Raw genomic sequence first — 21270 nt, forward strand, 5'->3', positions numbered from 1 at the left:
AGGTGCTATAGTGATAAATATCACATTGGAATGTAATGAGACTGAGGCAAATTCAGACATATTTTCATTAAGTCTATTAATCCTGTCCTGGATGGGTTAGCGCAAGTTGCAACAGGAAGCCCAACATACAGCTGCTCCCCCAAAGTATCATCATTATCAAAGCAGTCATTGATTTAAGGTGGAACCAGAGACAAACAGGATATCAGTCATGGAAGGAATAGAGCTGTATCATTTTACCGGCCCACCTTTACTGCCCTTGGATGGATAGATATTACAGATCCAGTGTAAAAAGAAAGGGAATATTACTGAGTCAAAGGATTTGGCTTTGCAAAGCTGATCGCAACATATCTACAGTATGAATCAGGAAGGTCGCAACCTACTCTTGAGAGATCAGCCCACTAGATCTGTGTGCATGTATGTGCATGTCAGTGTGCGAGCACTTCTCTGTGTTTGTGTGTTGTACCAGCACACAATCCCTCCCACAAGTAACAAAAGCCTCCAAAAGTTCAGTTACTGCCAGACGAGGAGCCAGGAGGAGATTTATCTGAAGGATTAAAGGGGTGTGCATCTGCTTCTGTGGCAAGCACGTGCATTGGCCCTAGTGTGTATTCTGGACACTGTGTATTGTGGAGGTGAGGGTTGACAGGCAAGGTAGGCAGGGGCATCAGAGGCGGGCTGTCTTCACCCTCATTCCATCCCCTTATTTTTGCATCATACCTCCTCCCTTAGCTCCCATCTTTCTTCTCTCCGTCACTCTTGGAATCCCCAGTCAGCTCCTCTGTCTCTACCAGAGAGACAGACTGGCAATTAAATCCTCCCAGCCTTGATTCAGTTACTTAGGAGAGATCAAGGTATGATCTTTTGGGGGGATTTTTGGGGCCTGCCACTGTCATATTATCCCACTACGGTGTCATTACCACCCCATCCACTCTGTCATTATGCACAATTCTCCCCTTCGAGAGAGACTGAAGGTTTACCCTGCCTTATCTGTGTGTAGTGTGTATGGGTGTGTGTTTTTTGAAGAGCTGGTGTGTCTGATGTTTTTTCTTATAATTTGATAATATTTTGGAAGCCAAGCTGCTCTTGAAATGGACCTGTCTGGAATTAAGTTCTCTGATCAGATTGCAAAGGGCAACAGATTGAGTTTCTGGTGTGTGTATGTGTGTTGTGGAAGGATGGGAGGGGGATGATGAACTCACACTTGGCTGTCCTTTCACCTAAAAATATAAACTATTCGTGTGAGATTTGAGGTTTTGGAAGCTTTGATCATTCATTGGAAGCTGTTTTAACTTTGTTTGACCTTCATGTCGTTGCTGCTCGGGCATTTTTATTTTTTAATTCCAGCCACAGAGCATATTTCCACACATGCTACAGTCTGTACTTTACTTGTACCTTACAGTGTAATGAAATTAGCAAAATTGCTGTTCTCCAAATTGGTAGGTTGGGTAAAATCTAAAAGACCTACAATTAGCGGGGAAAGTTTAACACCCTCCCATCGATGCAGAAAAATGTACACAGACACAAACATGTTGCCTGTGCAGTTAGGTAACACTGATGCTAAAAAAAATCAGAAACAAAGCCAGTATTCTTTGTAAGCAATTTATATAACCCATCATATTTCACTACTGGCACTGCAATGTACAGTATAGGGTCGTTTGTGGTTTTGTGAGTGTGTGTGTGTGTGTGTGAGTCTTACTGCAGTGCGTATATTTGGATTAAGGACTGAGACATGTTCTTACTAATACTTAACACTGTGCTGAAGTCTGGAGCAGCGACTGCTGTATCATTTCACAGTAACTAAGCTCTCACAACCTTTTTACACCACCTGACATGCACACAAGCACGCACACAGTCAGACAGACAGACAGACACACACACACACACATACACCTTACATGCAAAACAAACGCAAATACAGAAGCCAACTAGCATTTGAGGCAATGAAACAAGTTTCAGTTTACCCAGCTTCCCCCTGCATAATCCTCCCATTAAAGCGTAGCATAACACCAGCAGTTCCAGGCAGCAAATCAAACAGATCTTTATCTGCATCCACCTACCTTGTATGCATGTATTAACCTTCATAGGAAGCTTGAAATTAGCATACCATGATTAGAAAAGATGGGAGAAATAAAGTTTGATAGGAATATGTGGTTGTTACATTTCATAATAATTTTTCAGGCGCTAAAATAAGAACTTGAAGTGGCTGCTTTGAAGTTTACAGAGGGGCTCAACAGCACACTCTTGTGGTCACTTACTGTCCTACCTGCTTAGGTTTTGGGAGGTTTTGCATGCTTGGCATGAAAGTGGAAAGCATCACTGTGTGACTCCCAGCACTATGTGAGCCTTGTTGCATTCTCTGATGAAGAGCATGTGAGTCAAAGGCTGTGAGTCAATAATTCATTCCTAACAGAGGCTGAGGCAGCTATCTGGAGGAAGGCTGCTGCTGCCACAGCTGTCTGTGAAGGGAGCATCCAGGAAGGTAAGCAGCTCAGGATAGAGCCGCCAGACAAACACTGTGCTGCAGGATCTTGAGGTGACAGGTGAGGCATCAGGCTGTTCCTGTGCTTTAAATGAATGAGAGAGTGTGTGTTCATGGATGTGTGAAGGCAAACCTAAAATAGAGTCAACTGCTTTATGATGGACACAAGTATAAAGGCAGAGAGACATGTGAGTCAGAGCAATGTTGCCTTTCACGGGCCTGGCTGGATAATCCTCCACATGTGTAAAACTTGGTACATTGAGGTGTAAGTGTGTGTTAGAGAAAAAGTGAATTAAATCTTTTGGAACACTGTGTGTGTGTGTGTGTGTGTGTGTGTGTGTGTGTGTGTGTGTGTGTGTGTGTGTGTGTGTGTGTGTGCACATACTTGTGTCTTTGATGTGTGTATATTCATGCATTTGTCTGTTATGTGTGTATGTATCCGCCAACCTGAGTGCTATTTTCTTTGTGCCTTTGAGCGGGGCTTTTGGCTAGGCCTGTGATCCTGTTGATTGCGCTTGTGGTCAGGTGAAAGGGAGGCACACTGTCCTGCTGGGCCTGAGACTGGAAGGGAATACTGAATGGAACAGGGCCAAATTTTCATTCTCTTGCTCCCTCTTGTACCCTGTGTCCGCACCCTATCATGCTGCCTCCACTGCTGAAATGAATTGGCTATTCCTGTAGGCTCGGGCACAACTGTGTACAGCACAGAATACACACTGAGCTGATCATGAGGGAGGAAAGGAGCGAATGAGAGTGAGAGATGAGAGAGATGGTAAGAGAAATGGAGACAGACAGATGGCCAGCCATTCGTCACACACTACAAACCATATGAAACAGTAGATCAGCAGGGACATAACAGAAAAATCTGACAGCTTTGCCTGACCACAAACACTGTAATAATAATGAGCCAGTCATTTTAGGTCATGAGAATTCCTCCTCAGTGGTTATGAAATAGCCTGGCAACCCCAGTTTGTATCTCTTCCATGAGTTAGTCAATGTGCAGACAGCCACCATCCTCTGAACTGTCAGACTTGGTCTGAGGAGCTGCTAGTGGTGTTTCCACAGTACAAGTCATGGTGTTCTCTGTGCATGGGAGAGAAAGAATGAGAGAGAGAGAGAGAGAGAGAGAGAGAGAGAGAGAGAGAGAGAGAGAGAGAGAAAAGAGGTTTTATGAAGGAGAGTATGTTGGAGGTTATATTGAGGAGCTCCCAGTGCAGCCCCCGGTCTCTTTAAATCATCTCACTGCCTCAGAGTTCTCTCAATAATGCATACATAAGCCGAGGGCAGGTTTTCTCAAGATTTAGAGCTAGCAGTTAGTCTGAAATCTCAATGCACCGCACACACTAGGTTGATAAAGTAAATTATGAACGCTGCATAGATAATCACTAAAGCTGCTGCGTGGCACAAAACTTTGAGGTGCCAAAAAATATTTCCTAGTTGTCATTTCATTATGTTAATCCCAGTCAGGTCCTGTATTATCAAATGTATTGAATCTCATCAGCCTTTCTGTAGGTAATATTCCAACATCAAACATAGCAGCAGCACTGGCTATAAACTGAGTATGTAGTCCTAATGTCTCCCCTCTGGGCCATGTGGAGGACAGGTGCCCTCCACAGAAAGGCAAGTTGGCAGCCTGACTGTTACCACCTCCTTCTCCCTGCCTCTGCTGCCAAGGACCCTGGCACATCTGTGCCTGTCCAGTGTGCCTGGTGCCAACTACCCTGCTCTCATTGTTCTCTCCTGAATGCACCCAACGCCCATGGGAAAGAAGGCTGAGCACAGTGTGGCACAACCTACACAGCCTGTTAGAGAATCTCAAGACATGAAAAGATTCTCTTAGCCTAGATTCTAGAAACAGCCTTTTGTCTTGCAGCATAGACAAGGAAAACACCCGATGGTGATTTTCATAAGATTCTTCCTTTATCAGCTTCAGTTTCTAAAGTTAGACATTCACTGGAGTGAACACAATCCAGCATGAGCATTATAACCATACATAGTATTGATGGAATAATACTTTATAGTATACAAAACAGTATTTTCATGTGAAAATCATCATGCGAAACCCCTTTAAACATCATATTTTTACTTTAATTTTGATTGATTGATTATGTGGTTGTCTCTTAGTTTGGAATAGTTTCTGAACTTTTGTTTTCATGATACTACATCAAATTATGATTGTTGCATGAGGTGGGAAACAGGTAGAGGAAACACAAAATGCAGGCAGTAACCATATGAAAATGCTATGATCCTCCATCTGTTATTTGCATTTTACTTGTGTGTTATTTTCCTCCACTTGTTCAAACCCAAACACACACACACACACACAAACACACACACGTATAAAGTTAGGAAATTACAATGAGTCTCATGGAGAAATAGGATTGGAGGGCATTGATTTGTGTGTATGTGTGTATATATGTATTTCCCCAGTGGAGGCGGAGATGTGGCCAATAGCAGATTTATCAGGGCCACGCAGGCTGGCGAATTATTCCAAACAGGAGAATCAGTCACTCTCGCCTTTGATCTCTCTTCTGCCTGCTCTCTAATTTTAACCCTCCTTCTTTTCCCCCCTACACTCTGTCTATACTGCACCAGTTTTCATCTTTAACTCTTTCCCCTCTGCTTCCACCTGCAGTTTTGTCCTTTGTCTGTCTCTCTGTCATGGCGCTCAATGCCGACCATTACAATGCATAACCCAAACCCTTCCTCTAACCATAATCGAAACCTAAATCAAATTCTAAACAAAAATTCCCAAAACTCAAAATGGTCCTCACAAAGATAGAACCATCAAAGCTCACGCACACACACGTTTCAAGCAAGCCACTGGCTGCAACACCAAGCCCTCTGGCGGTGTCCCACAGGCCGTTTAAGAGCTCTGATTATGGCTCCTGCGAGCCTGGTAGGATTCCTGGCATGTCAGAGGGTTTAACAACATCCAAATCACTATCCAAGTCCTCTCAGCTCTTCCAGACTGGCCTGTCTGTCACTCTGTCTCACACACATTAGGCTCCAAAAGCCAGAAGGGAGAACAGAGGGAGGGAATATGGTAATACACAGTAAAAACACAGTTTTGTCCTTGCTTACTTCCACATGCAGTAATTAGCTTTAGCTTTACTTAGGGCTGCAGTTTACAGTTATTTTCATTATTGATTGTTGATGATTTCTGTCCATAATTGTTTCGATTTATCAGTTAATCATTAATCACTTAGTAAAATCCAGAAAATAATGTAAAATGCCCATCACAATTTCCTGAAGCCAGAGGTTATGTCTCCAAATTGCTTGTTTTGTTCAGCCAACAGTCTACAAGCCAAAAATATTAAATTTGATGTAATATTAAAGAGATTTTGAGAAGCTAGAGCAAGTGAATGTTAGGCATTTTGCTTTTTAATCGATTATCAAAATTGCTGTCAATCAATTACCTGTCAATTAATCAATGAATCCATTCTAGTGTTACAGCTGTATGCGTAGTGTACATTAGCAATGCAGTGTGAACATTCGCTGTGGTTTTATTGTGTCATGTTGTCTTTAAAAAAAAGCTTATCATTTAATTAGCTTTGGCTCTAATCCAAGATTTTGTCAATGTTCACAGTAGAGCCTGGTGGGACCACATGCAGTGCAAACATTCACTTATGCACACACTGCACAAACACATATATGCACAAAAACTTGCACATACAGACTTGGTCATACAGGCACACTTGTGCGCCATACAGTGATTTGTTTGATTTACACTGTGAGAAGGTCCCCAAAGAGAGGTTTAAATTAATGGTGTAATTATACAGTGGAAGAAGAAAGCAGCCACACTCTGATTTATGCACACTGACAAACACACACATGCCTCCACACACATACACATGCACACAGTGTCCCTGATGGGAGAAGCTCTGTCTTTGCTCCAAGGACGTCCGCTCCACTCTTTCCTTTCTGGTCCTCAGATCCATTCACTTCTTCAGATTTCAGACACGTTCTGTTCCCAGGTCAGCCAATCTCTCTGTTTGTCTGCCTGCCAGAGGCTGGCTGACCCACCGCCAGTAACAGTCTCCATGTTCAAGTGCAGACTCACTGGGGAGCTGCAAACATTACTACTGTGCAACTTCAGCTAACAGAGCGTCGCTCCTTCCAAGCAAAACACACACACACACACACACGCGCACACATGCTTGCGCAAAGAGCCACAGACACGAACATAGGCCATGTATCAATATGTGGTATAGTGTCATGAGAAATGCAGTCAAGAGGCAGTGTATTAGTCAAGTTGTTAGTGGTGCAGCCCCAGAGGAGGAGCTGCCTCCTCTGCCACACCAGTCATCGAGGTAGAGGTGGAGAGAGCAGCTACAGGACCTCCCATCCTCTCTCATCACAACAAACAGCGTCTAGGAGGAGCTCAGCTTAACAGACTGACTGAGGAAACTGGATGTTTGTATGTCCAAAACTAAAAGAATGTGTTAGACTTTCTAATTTGGAACAACACACAAAGACATTACATTTCAATATTTAGACTGAAACTTAACACAAATGTTTTTGTACAATAGTGAAGAGTTTAAGAGTGCTGAGTCAGCCTGGGAAGATGAGACGAGTACAATCCACCAGTTAGAAAACCAACAGGCACAAGGCCACAAAAATGTTTCTCGTGGTGTAAGAGTAGTTGCGTGTGTGAGCGTGGGTTTGTGCATTCATACGTGTGTGCATGTGTATATTTGTGGTTTGTTCAGAGGAAAAAACTTACATGCCCAACTAGAGGTAATGATGCAGTCCTCTCAACCTCGAGGCCCACAGATGCGCAACAGAAGGCAGCTGGGCTTCAGCTGACACAGCACTTTCTCTCAGTCTGACAGTCAATCTCTCTCTCTCTCTCTCTCTCTCTCTCTCTCTCTCTCTCTCTCTCTCTCTCTCTCTCTCTGTCTCTTTCTCTTTCTCTCCTGCTCTCTCTAATCCAAACTTTGGAGACTGCTTCCGCTAACACCATATTCCTCCGTGCGGCAGCCATATTATTTTCTCTGATCACATTCAGTTGACATAAAGCTTGATGAAAACGCAGAGGTGCCAAATAATGCACAAATTACCATGTGAAAGTGTGGAGGCAGGTAGAAACGAAAAGCAGTAGGAAGCAGAGCGAGGGACAGCAAGTAACAGAGCGAGAGAGTAGCTTAGAGCAATCCCAAAAAGGAGAGCAGCAGAGCTTTAAATCTCGGGGGAATTTGAAAGCCACAGAAATCCAGTTGCGGATATTAAGAGGCTTAATCTAAGAGCTTGCTGAGGCTGACTTTTGCTGTGTGAGCCCCATCACTATCATCCTTGACAGAGGTTAAAGAGGAGACGAGGGGGGATAAGGAGGAGAGGAAGAGAAGGCAGATGGGAGCAATGACGAGAATAGAGAGCTGTGTATCATTATGACAGCCATGCAGGCTTTTATAGGAGAATTAAACATTGACATAGTGCACAAATGTGTGTGTGTGTGTGTGTGTGTATATATTTGTGTGTGTGTATGTAGGATACCCTTGCAGTGGTGTTCATAAATGACTGTATTTTTCAACCCCTGTGAAAATCTACTCAAACAGCATGTTGCATACAGTCAAAGCCAGGGAGCATGTGTCAGACGCGAGTAGAGGAATTAGAGTCTATGATTCATTCATTTCATAATCAGACACAACCAAGTGATCCAACTCTAGCGCACGAGTCAGGGTGACATAAAGCAACACACGCTGAGATGAAACTCATTATCATCAAGCTGCAGATATCTTCCAGGAGAGGAGAGAAGAGAAGAGACTGGCAGGCAGGTGGATAAGAGGAATCCCCTACTGCCTCTATGGCATTCTTTTCTTCTCCGTGGCATTCCTGGTTCATTTGATGTGAATTTTTTAGTATAATGAAATGCTTCGGTGATGTGAATTCTACAAAGCCAGCAAAATCCTCAGAATCACAGCATTTGTGCATAGCTGTGCCGCTGCACTTTGGTGCTCCAGTCTTGTCAACTTGTCAGAAAAACCAGAATGTCTGTCCACAGCAGTCACAGTGTCCTGAATGATCCAAATGCTGTTTTTTCTCGCAGTTTAGAGATTGCATGTTCCGCTGGGGTTCCACATAGCTTTGCTCTGTCGGCAGAGAAATAATTGCTTTGCAGTGCAATTATTGCTCATTGTGCTTTTTGGACTTCTGTGGCACGTTCCAGGAAACAACAGCGTGCAATCTGTAATAAGTTACACAATTCAGTTTTTTCTTTCTGTCTCTCTATTTTTATTTTATACTTTATTCAAATATATCACCAAAGACATTTATTGTTATTATCTTAATTGTCAAATCAAACATGGAAGCTGTTTCAAAATTCAGTTTTATACATATGAGTTATAAGAATATGGCATGTATATTTATTTATCTTTGTCTCTGTCTGTGTGTAGGAGGCATAAACCGGGCCGGGGCGGCGGTGCCGACTTTCTTGCGGACCCCCCCAATGCTCCAGCCCCACCTGGACATGAAGCCCTTCCTTCAGTTCCCCATGGAGACCCCCCCTCCTCCACACAGCATGAGCCTCTTCCACAACTTCAACACGGTGAGAGTTGATGCAGACACACAGACACAAACAAACACATACTGCAGTCTTTTAACCCACTCAGTGCAGTAAGGAAAACACAAAAGAGGGACCTGTTCCTCCACAAAATTTGGGAAACTTGGTGACGTCTTTCTATTTACCTCTATAATGCTTTCACATGCAATGTTAATGTTATTACTGCCATGTGTAACATGAATTTTCCTAATGCTTTAACTAGCTTTAAAGTGTGTCTTTAAATTGTTGAGGTGCTGCTGTACCCACATCAAGAATGGATGTTGTGTTTGACTGGCCTTAGTATAAGGGAAGCAGGGTATTCCTAAGAATGTATTATTTCATGTACACACACTCTGTCCCATTCCTTAATTCAAAGTACAGAAATAAAGGGGAGTTCTAAGGCTATCTTTATAGCTGTGCACTTCAAACACCACAGTTTGTTTGATGTGGTATTTATTTTAACGGAGAGGGATCTTCCTGTTTCCCCAGGCTCTGACTAACATCTTATCATTTAGATTAGACCGTAGAGACATTTAGCATTTCACCAACTCAGCATAATGTGCCGCCTGCTTCTCCAGACGCCATTAGGGAATGTCAACACATTTCTTGTCAGCAATATGTAAAATCAGTGAACTTTGTATGTACTGTATGTGGAGCAATGCTATAATTGGACAATGTCTGCAACAGAGTTATTCTCTGCATGTGTCAGCCTGGTGTATTTGGCTGCCGTTTGCAAAGGGACGACGTAGCAATCTCCTGTCACTAACAGGAAATATCTGGCATGTGCTTTGACCACGTATGGTACTGCAGGGATAGTAACATGAGTACAGGCACTGTTAAACACATTTTAACGATACAGTAATTTTAATAGCCCTCCATGGGCCATGACATAAGTGAAAGCATTCTCACTGATGTTAAAACTGCACTGCACCCAGCAGACATGGATTAATAGAGATACTGAAATGATGCAGGCACTCAGTTTCCACTCTTGCGTCTGCTAGCACAGCCTTGAAATCATTCTTGCTTGCTCTTTCTTCATTCTGTCTCGCTGCCTCTGGAACACTCCCTCTGTATCTCTCCCTCCCTCATTCTGTAATATCCCACTGCTCCCCATCCTCCTCTTCAGAACGTTAACATCTGAAGGTCCACAGGGATGCTGTGAATGTTAATAGCTGTTTCTGCTGATGACTGCGAGCCTGCCCCGAGTGGTGTTTAGCTGCCCTGTGGCCAGGAGATGGGGCCATAGGAGAGGCTTCTGACCTTATAGCTCCACTGCATACTGGCACATATACATGGACAGTACAATGCTTTTACTGCACTACAATAATAACAATGGAGAAATGACACTCACCCTCATAGTACAATTGATATTGAAAGGTCTTGGGGAAGAGCATGTGATGCCTGAGGTACAGTATAGTGCACAGTCTCAGTTGTTTTATCTGTGGCATGTGTAGTATAGCTTTAGAATGCATTTTCGAGCCGTAAAAATGCAAAAATAAAAGATACAACTTTGGCTGCTGCTAATGAAGGCTCTGTCTTGATGTTTTCTTACAGAGGAAGACATGGCCCTCAGCTTTCCCAGAGATGTTTTTATGTTTAATTCAGTGATGTATAGTTGAGTAAATTTATACAGGAAGACCTAGAGTAATAGATTAAGTGTTGGCAGCTCTGTTTACATCAGTACCTATATTGTATGGCTTGTTGGGCTTTTAGGCAGAGGAATGTTTAAACAATCTTACAATGAGTCTGCTCTGGTCTAATCTCTTTCATATAATTGTATGAATGGAGGGTGAACTAGGATTATTTCACATTTAAGGTACCATTCCCAGTATCTTAGATGCCTCCTTTCGTCTGTCTGCACTAACACACTGTGATAAATATGGATATGCACAATACTTCAATGAAGACACAGCATTATAGCAGCAATAACAATGAAAAATGTCCCTGCACTAAGCTGGCAGCTAGTTATTCTATCGCTCTTTCTTAATAAGTGATCTGTGATGAGTTTGTACAGTCTTAATGAGGTTCACATTGAGGGTTATTAACCCCATAGTAGAGGAATGGCCTCTCCTAAAGCCATATACAGCTTTAATGGTTCTATAATGTGATTTGTCCTGTACCTGCCTGTCTCGCCCAATGTGCCACTAGACAGTGATGAGGCTGAATTATTTATCTGCAGCAGCTGGTCCTGATATAGACGCACGCTCACACACCTCTGAGCCGAGCTGCCTGCCCTGTTGTGGACTTGCTCAGGCTGCAAAGTCAGGAATTTTCGATGAAGGTGTCTAATCATGCAAAGCCGCTTGTATACTTGTTGAATCTCACCTGCTGTCTGTCCTCCTTTCATCTCTTTTTCCCACTCTCTTCCTGAACAACTTTCAAACAGCATGGGTCCTCCTTCACAACATTTTTATCCCAGCACTAATCTTCCCCAGACTAATTGACTGACGTTTCATCATACCTGTTGCCTATACAGGTTTCAGACTGAAGCTGACCAATCAAAATAGTAACCATTTAGAGTATGTCCATTTCCTCATGAGGCTTTATCAGATCTTATGTGTACTGATGTCTGGCTTAAACAACTGTTAGCAAGAAACCAGAGAGAAAGAGTACTGTGTGGGAGTGTGTATTCATGTGTGGTTTGGTTGGGGATTGGTGGGTTGGGCAAAAGCTCCAGTGGCTGATGATGACATTTGATAGATGGTGTTAACTTGGGGAAGGGGTTGTCGAGCAGGAGGAGAGTGGAACACACAATCCTGGCTGCATCTGGACAGATCAAGTATGCATGGAGAAGGTGGAGAGAGAGAGAGAGAGCGAGAGAGAGAGAAAGAGAGAGCGAGAAGGGGAGGAGAAAACTGGAAAGCAGAGTGAGGGAAATGCACTACAGGGAAGCGTAATGCAGAGAGAGAGAAAGCAGCTGAGAGGAGAGGACAGGGAGGCTGAACAAAAGGGACAGATACTTGTAAGGTGATGTGTCATTGAAAAAAAGTAAGGGAGAGATTTGAGAAAATCCTTACAGCAGACACTGACTTCTTTCAAAGAGAAGCAGAGAGTGTGCCAATAGAGGAAAAACAAAGAAATCTTTACTGGTAATGCATCACTAGGCACAGGCCCTATTTCTTCTAGTGAGTTAGTTTGTATTCAGCATTGACAAGCAATTAGGAAGCTGAATGAGTGAGGAAGGTGCACCACATACTCTCAGTCTCGCACATGCTGAAACCCAAACACACACCTCGGCCAGCAGCACACACACAGGAGGACCAATGCAGCTCCAAGCTTCTGCAGACACAGAGGAGAGGAAGGTGAGTACCTAAATGCTTGGAGCTTTTCGCAGTTTTTCTGTTTTTTACCCAACCGTGTTTTAATCTGGGCACAACTCGAAAGTACTGTAGAACTTAAAGCTTCAAAGGCTGTTTTTTTCAGCACAGTGCAGACTTTACTGTGACTGCCAGAGTGGTCCCACCGAGAGTCACAGAGGAGTGCATTCCTTGTTGCTGGAATTCAACCCTTCCAAACATTTTGTTGCAGGGATTTGATCAAACACAATAGAAGAAGAGGACAGAAACAAAGAAAGAATGAAAGAGTGGGGAGTAGTGAGAGGTAAAGAAAAACAAAGACCACAAAAGAGGATGTTGATGAGTTTAGGTGCATGCCGTTGTGCAGGGAGATGCTTGGTTGCTCTTTGGGCTTGTTTCTCCACAGAAGAAGCTCTGTGTTAACAAAAAGCATTAAGGTGTTTGGGTCTTAAGGCCCTGTGGAGCATGCTGACATGACCGCTGAGTGATGCTAAAGTTAGTGGTCTGTGTAGTTTACCACATTCAAACAGCTCCATACTCGAACTGACAAGAAAGTTTCCAAAACTCACTCAGTTTACTTTTATTAATCAAGATGATGATATATATTATTTACTGATTAGATTTTATAGATTAAATGGATTTAATAATATAAAAAATAAATACTATTTGTGCAGGAAATGCAGCCAGTTGATTTTATCAAAATTATTCTAAGTGACTGAGTGAGTTTTGGAAAATCCCTCTTCAGTTACATCACAACGCTCTGCTCCTATTTCACAAGGACACATTTAAGAGGCCATTTGGGTAAGAGGCCATGTGAACTGCCGTCCAAAAAGGCTTGTTGGCAGCTGGACGGTGTTTTTAACAGCTGAATCAACTGGATTGATCATAGCTGACCCACACCCCGAGTACAGCACTGACTGGCTGGCTGGAGAGAAGCCCATGATTCATGTGTACAGTTACTCCACCAAGCCTGTTCAGCTTCTTATAAACTTGCCACAGAGGGTGATGATAGGTCACAGCTTGGACAGCTACATACAGGATTTAACACAACTCTTCAGTTATGTTTGCTTGTAATGTGGGAGTTGGGGTTACAATGGGCAAGAGTTTGAAAGATTTGATAAAAAAGCTGAGTTGGTTGTTTTGTTGTCTTCAGCAGGCTAATAGTCATAGTCACTGCTTTGCTATTCATGCAGTTGCACAGATATTTATCATCCTCCGACGTCATTGCTCAAAATCTGCCCCTCCCCCTTCTATCATCTGAATTCACAGCAACAGCAGCAGTAAAGCCTACTTTGTGCTGTTTCTGGGGAGAGAAATAGAGGGAGTCATGGAACGTGGAGTAAGGGAAAGAGCCAAATGAGATAAGAATGTGCAATGTGAGGAAGTCTGGCCTGGGTCTCTCTCTCTCTCTCTCTCTCTCTCTCTTTCTCTTTCTGCGCGTTTTCCCATTTCTTCCCCCCCTTTCTGTCCCAATTCATCTTCCTCTCCCACTCTCACTCACTTGCTCTTCCAGATGGTGTATTTCTGTATTGTCCTGTCACCCAGCTAAAAGTCTCGGGCCTCCTCCCTATTTCTTTTTTTTCCCCTGTTTACCCTGTTTCTTTGGAGTTGCCAAGTAACAAGCGCTGTGCAGAAATTCAACTTGTTTGTGCTTGAGTTATGAGAATATTAATTTTAGCCACTCTTTTCTCTCTGTCACTCCTCAGGCCAAGGTCTTGAGCCATTCGTGCATTAGATGCGACTATGGCTCTGGGTGCAAAATAGCTTAAGGGAAAGCTTGGTGATTAGCCAAATTAAACGTATTGATGAGCCAAATTGAGTCATTTAGAGTCTGTCGGGCTCTCCAAACCAACAGGCTTGCATCAGACTTGGAGGACTCTCTGGAACATTCTCTCACTGCCTTATGAATTCAAAACACACAGCATCATATCCATTTTGTTCTTCAAACCTCATTCCTCATTGTATCTTCTCATTTGCGTACCCGCACAGTGCCACATCATCTTATAAATTTTGCCGGCTTTAGCTGTAGACATAGTGCCAGACAATTGTCTTTGGTGGAAATCCACACCAGCCATGAACTCCAGACTAATGCTAAGGTCAATTAACAATGATCACTAGATGAATTCAGCTTCAAACACAGATAAATAGGAATATTGGAACAGAGCCCTTTTAGATCACTACAGGCAGGGTCTTTTGTGTCTGGGACAGAGTTTAAGTGGTCGGCTTAGCTATGATATGTTGGAGAGTGGCTAAAGCGAGCCAGTTAAATTTTTATGAGGTGCTTAACACCACATAGATGATGGACGTCCCAGCTGAAACAATTAGCACAGGGACAGTATGAAGCTACAACCTGGTCAGGATCAGAAGCCTGAGCTTGGGTAGGATGCAACATGTGTCTCAGTTGTAGCAACATGCTGTCAACACTGTTGACCACTGTTTGCTGAACATCAACACAGACATACAGTAAACACTGGATAGACACTGTAAAAACTCTTGTCTGTGTACTTTATCCACCCCTGCATGTGGTCATTTGGACTTTTAGGTTTAGTCTTTTGGGCAGAAAAACTGTGGGCCTCTCTACTCAACAGGCCTCTACCATCTGTGGTAGAGGGCATAGCTTATTCACCCCTTACATCATTATGATGGACTGGCCTGTCGACTTGTAGCACTGGGACGTCTGGAGCACAGAAGGGTAGTAGTAGTAACTGAGTATGAGTTATAGTTCACAGATTTCTACTGTTCTCTCTCTGTCTCTTCCCCTGTCATGTTCTCTGTCAGATGGACCCGGTGCAGAAGGCCGTGATCAACCATACCTTTGGAGTTCCACTGATCAAGACCAAGCGGCCAGTCATCTCATGTAACGTCTGCCAGATCCGCTTCAACTCAGAGGTATAGGAACATAAAAAAAACAACACACACACAGTATTGCTCTCCCTCCATCTCTCATGATGTCTCGATTTCCCACGTGGCAATAAATATGCTGTATCTTGCTGTTTATGCACATTCACCTTTCACCTCATACACATTTTCTTCAGGAATGTCTTGGAGGGTTTATAGCCTGTTTGCTCTCCAGAGAGCGGGTATTGACACAGTGGATGTGGTACATTTGTTTGGGCTATGTTTTGGCAGTTGCGACCCCATTGGAATTTAATTTGTTTCAGTTACAGTGTAGAGTTAGCAGAAGCAACAATCACAAAGTCTCAAGAGCTGCTGCAGAGGCCGAGAGAGAACTGGATTTTTGACTGTGATTTCAAAGAGGTTTTCTCTTGCCCATCAACACCGACATAGCTTGATTAAGATTAAGATTAGGATGTCATGAAGTAAAAATCTCTTTAGAATTAACAACAAGTTTTTTCATGCTTTTGCATAATTCTATCAATTAATTTTAATCTGTTTGTCCATATGGTGTAGTAAATCTAATCTAAACTCATAATGGGAGTTTAATGGCATGTTATACCCATGGGCAACTTGCATAAATGACTGATGACAAATTAACAAAAATAAAAATCATATGGAAGTATTTTATGTGTAGTGGTGCTAACCCATTCTCAGTCTATTCTTCTAACTGTAGACGAATAGGATAGACACATGACAACATCAGCACCAAATGTCATGTGTGCAGTGTATAATTTGGCTGTGATTCTCCCTATTCAGTGGTGCAGACTGATGCACGGCCAGGGCGTACATCCATCCACAATGCATAACATTAAGGAGTGGACCAGTGCTATATATACTCTTCAGGTCTACAATCATGGTTTCCATGTGGTCAGGGAGTGGCAGGGCTGTAATCTTGAGCCTACTCTTTGCAGAGTTTTCTGCTGTATATCTTCATAGGCACAGGAAACTGTTAGAGATGTTTATATGATGAAATACTCTGAGCCCCAAGCTAGTGATCAAATAGAGGCTTCTTTAGTAAAGACATGTCCTGTTGGAAAAGGTTAGAATTTACAGTAAATCTGTGAAGAATTTCAAGAATTTAAATATTTAACTTAATGGTTAAAATGCTGTTTTAATAATGACAGTTAAAAGGAAAAGACATGGAGCAAAGTCACAAGAGAAGCACCTAATGTGTCCAGAATCTATTGTTTTTACCTTGATATCTAGACTAAAATATAACCAAAACAAACACAGTACTGTGTGTTGTCATGCAAGGCAAATCATTTCTGATTGGAAATCATGTGCAGAGTGGAGGGATAAATTATCTTCTATTTTATTCAATCCCTCCTCCTCCTCACAGTGCCATTAACACTATGAATCATTGGTCAAGTAACTCGAGATAAGACAGGCTTAATTTCATTTTCAGTTTCCTTTATTTAACCATGTAAAATTCTTGTTAAGATCTCTTTTTTTAAGAGAGACCTGGCCAAGAGGGCAGCATAAAACATTAACATAAACAGACTAAGATATCACTCAGATGTCACAAACTATGAGAAAAAGAGAATACAAAACAATCAGTTAACATGCAATAAAATAGTTTAGTTAAAATCCATTTACTGTAAGATGCATAAACAGGTAAGATTTTCCAAAACTATCTAAGATAAAGTACGAACAATAAATGTGAACGCATCGGTTTAGGTTTCATGAGCATCCCACTGAAGCTTATGTTGTGTTTATTTGTGGATGTGTGAGAGGTAACAATGGATGACTCCTAGAGCAGCCCTGGCTTATGTCCTGACTCCTGACAGATAAAAGACATACACATACACACTCTGCTGTCATTGTCACTTTCACTTCCAGTGTACACAAGAAAAAAAAGCACCCACTGCAGTTTATCAGCAATGTCAAAGCAGGCTTTACTAAGCTCTGCCAGAGAAAAACTGCCCTCCATAACGACATAGAATGACTGCCCACCCACACGGTTCCCTTTTACATAATGTCAACTCAGGATGAATATTTCATGGTTGAAAATAATACAGTGGGAAACACTTTGAAGAATCCTGTGCTGCATCCCCTGCCTCATTTTTTCCAGTGTGGTGCTCTGTCTTGAGAAAAAAAGCTTATTTTGCCCTTGATGTTGACACTTCTCCGTCTTTATCTGCCATCTGTGAGTTGATTTGGTTGCTTAGGTCAAAGACAGTCATGGGGGCTTACCATATAATGTCATGATCAGTGTATTTGTCTTCAAAGGATCCAGTTCTGCCTTCCTGCTCCCACCCCGTGCTCCACTCATTTCACGCATCATTTTGCCATCATTCATTCATCCCATTTGATCTTTCTCTCTGTGCCTCTCTCGTTCTCTTTCTCTGCCTGTCTCTCTCTCAGCAACCTTCTTCCCCTCTTTCTATCTGTCTCTCTCTCTCATGCTGCATTACAGCATGGAAATGCCTAAAATTGCCTGCCACTACTTATTATAAGATGCATTCGTCAAGGGCATGGATTAGTGTCTGGCTCTGACAGCCCCAGTGCATCTTGGGAAAGTGGGAGAGAGGAGACTTGGAGGGGAAGAATATGAGAGGAGGAAAGGATGGGGGGAGGGTTTGTGCCCCACTGTCCCTGCGTCGTGTGGTGGTGTGAGGTGTTAAACTGTGGTTTATGCAGAATAACCTTGGTGGTGTGCTGCATTAGTGACATCACAGGCTCTGTTGCGCTGCATTGACCAACGTCACAGCTGCTGCAGCAAGACTAGGCTGATATATCCCTTATTCTCTTCCTCTCTATTTCACTGGTCTCCCCCTAGTTTTTTCACCCCCCCACCACCACTTCCCCCACTCTGTTTCCTGCTTGTTTATTGTCCCAGTCTATCTGTTTTTTTCTCTTACTTGTAACTTCCTCTCCTTTTTTCTTTCTCTTTGTCTCATCTGGAGGTGCAGCTGTAGCTATGCTGTAACATCACAGCTTTCCCCTCAGAATGATAGTCATGCTGGAAAGCACTTGTTCAGTTTGAACCCTCTGCATAATGAAACACAGGCATCGCAGGCTGATGTGGTGCAGCTTTTCCGCTCTGAGATTTTTGTCTCTTTTATATTATTCCCATTCTCACACCAGCTCTTTTCATCCTCTTCCTTGTCTTGTAGTTCCCTGGCAAGGCACAGTTTCTTCTTCATCTTCCCTTCATTCTCTTTCCCTTCTCTCCAGCCAGGAACTCACAATAATCCTCAGCTGCTTGGCAGTTGATCCCCTTGGTTTGGTGGGAGAGGTTAAGAGAGTCACCCCTTTTGTACCCACAGCTCTCTCCACCTTGAGCTGCAGGTTTTGCTAAAGCAGTTTCTAAAGACTCCTTTGACAGGGTACAGTTACAGAGGGTCTGCTATATCTAGAGCGCAGTTTGTCATCATGATTTACAAGAAACACGTGATCTTCTAAATCACTGCAGCCACTGTGCCAGCTCACATCCTGGATGCCACCAGACACACACATACAGTAAACATACGCAACTGGGCTCACAAATATTACTCATCGCCCCCTGCCTCCTTTGCCAAGCCAGTCTATTCCCACTTCTAAGCCTGTGGTCAGTGTAATGTCCTAAGTGTCAGTCAAATTCTCCAAGCCTTTCAGCACCTATGGCAGCTGTCAGCTGCTCTTCAAGACCATGTCTCTCCCTGGCAACTAACTTTAATCCAGGCACTTAATAATCATCTTCATCATTGGCCCCTTGATGCAAACATTATTTGGCCAGCGCAGCACATGGCATGGCACATCTGTTCAGTTGACATACTTGTTGAGATAGCAGGGAGCTATCCGACTCAAGTGCAGGACTGACATAATGTGTCTGTATCAGCAAGGGGCCTGTTTGTGTTTTTAATTGAGGGACACTTAAACCATGATAGAGGTGACATAAAGAACGAGCGAACAGATGGCAAATAGGGTTACATTAATGCCCCGTGCCAACCTATGTGCATGTCTGTGTATATGTGTGTGTTTTTGTTTCACAGTCACCATACTGTGAAGCTAGACTGCTGGCGACAGCTCAGTATAGCAATCCTACATCTCATCTGCCATGTTGTCCCCGACTCACATACCTCTGTTCAGACAGATAAACATACACAGACTAGAGACAGACTCCCCTGATGTCCTGGTAGTCTCCTGACTCACCTCTGTTGTTTACTCTCTGAACAAACACATTAGCTAGTAGTAAGTCTTTCATTGGGAGATTAGCCACACTAGCTTCTGTAATTGATCTCTGCACCATTTTTCTTTCCTGGAATTCAGGATGATCTTCAATCCCTGAAAACCTCCAGACTCAGAGTCCGCTTCCCCGTTTTATCTTTTCATGAGACATTACAGGGGCTTTGCTGCCTGGTAGCATGTACATTTAGATTCTGACCACTCCACAGGCAAGCAATTAAATCTGTGATTGTACAAGTGAGCAGCTGAAGGCGATGAGAGTGTTGTAGGAACCCAAGTATGCCAGCCTCTGATTGATAATGTCTACTATAATAATGTGTGTGTTGTACAAGGGAAGATATAACTTATGGGCCCTCCAGGCAGATAGTGTGGCATCCCACTGACTGCAAGTTCAACTCCCCTTGGCATGTCTGTCAGCATGGCTCTAGTAATGAAAGCTGGAGCCAAGTACTGTCAGGGTGTATGTGGAGGTTTAGACTGCAGAGGATGTATGTCAAAACTTTGAGCTGAGCAGTTATGTCCAATATAAACAAACAGATAATGCCAAAACAGATACGGTTAGTCTGAATATACTGCATGATCAATTATTGTTAATTTGAAAACCTGACAATAAGATGACTAAGGGAAAAGGGGGACAGACAGATCTATGTCTTGAACGCATCCATCACTGCATCATTGCATCTTTTTGTTCCCATGCTTGTAATCCATCTATCCACTGTAAACCTGCCTGCTGTCTGTGGCTCCAGCCCCCAGAGTATATTGAATAACGATGATGGGTGTCACAGTAAGTCTAATCTAGCCTGCAATGTTTTATTCACATGTTGGCATGTTTTTTTTCTCTGTGTTTTCCTATAGAGCCAGGCAGAAGCCCATTACAAAGGAAACCGCCATGCCAGGAGAATCAAAGGCATCGAGACCTCTAAGAGTCGTCCTCAGGAGGGGGACAAGAATCATACTGTTCCCCCCACCTCCTCCCCATCTCCGCCCGGAGCCACTGCTACTGCCCCAGACAGTGAGCCCAGCAAAGCGGGTGAGAGAGCAGAAAATAAGACGGTGTAGTCCCTCATTCGTCCAGGAGTGTTCTATCGTAGAAAAGGTTTCAGTCGTAGTCATCTGGACACTGTTTTCAGAATCAAGACGTTTGGCTCCCATCCGAAGTCATTCTCAATTGTGAAAAAATTGGGCGGGAACTGGAAATTTAAACTACTCTGAGTTACATAAGCCCTGCCCTCAGGAAGGAATCTGCCTGAGTATCTGTTAATAGCTAGTTTCACCTGAAACTGACCTAATAGTTTCAAGATGGCCCAGTAATCAGTAATCAGGCCTATTGTTCTCTGGCTGCATCTACTTCATCACTGCTAAGTGCCTAATTAGCATGTGATAGGCATGACCAAGGTGATAATACACTCTGATAGACTTTGGGCAGATTAAATCTCAGACCACCATTTCTGTTCAAAGAGGGGTTCTCTTTCTTCACAAAAATGGCTTTCTTGACGCCCCGTTCAAACCAACTCTTCTCTCTACTAAGAATCTTCACCTCGCTGTCTTCAAATGTGTGGTTGTAGCACAGAAGACTTTATCAGCACAGGCGACACGCTAACTCAGGATTACAGAGCGCCGTGCATTTGCATTTAAAAGCTACAAACCACACATTTGAAGACAGCGAGGTGAAGATTCTTAGTAGAGAGAAGAGTTGGTTTGAACGGGCGCAAGGAAGCCATTTTTGTGAAGAAAGAGAACCCTCTTTGAACAGAAATGGTGGTCTGAGATTTAATCTGCCCAAAGTCTATCAGAGTGTATTATCACCTTGGTCACGCCTATCACATGCTAATCAGGCACTTAGCAGTGATGAAGTAGATGCAGCCAGAGAACAATAGGCCTGATTACTG

At 43.1% G+C, this 21270-nt stretch overlaps 1 protein-coding gene across 1 annotated transcript in view; it reads left to right on the forward strand.

Moving 5' to 3' along the window:
- The window catches only part of znf385a (zinc finger protein 385A), a 45219-nt gene that overhangs the window by 9588 nt on the left and 14361 nt on the right, over positions 1–21270 (forward strand). Inside the window, 3 exon segments of the mRNA XM_044211393.1 lie at positions 8875–9026; positions 15095–15205; positions 20237–20411. Of these exon segments, the coding sequence (XP_044067328.1) occupies positions 8875–9026; positions 15095–15205; positions 20237–20411 (438 nt within the window).

This window comes from Siniperca chuatsi, linkage group LG10 (genome assembly GCF_020085105.1).
Source record: "Siniperca chuatsi isolate FFG_IHB_CAS linkage group LG10, ASM2008510v1, whole genome shotgun sequence".
Taxonomy (NCBI): domain Eukaryota; kingdom Metazoa; phylum Chordata; class Actinopteri; order Centrarchiformes; family Sinipercidae; genus Siniperca; species Siniperca chuatsi.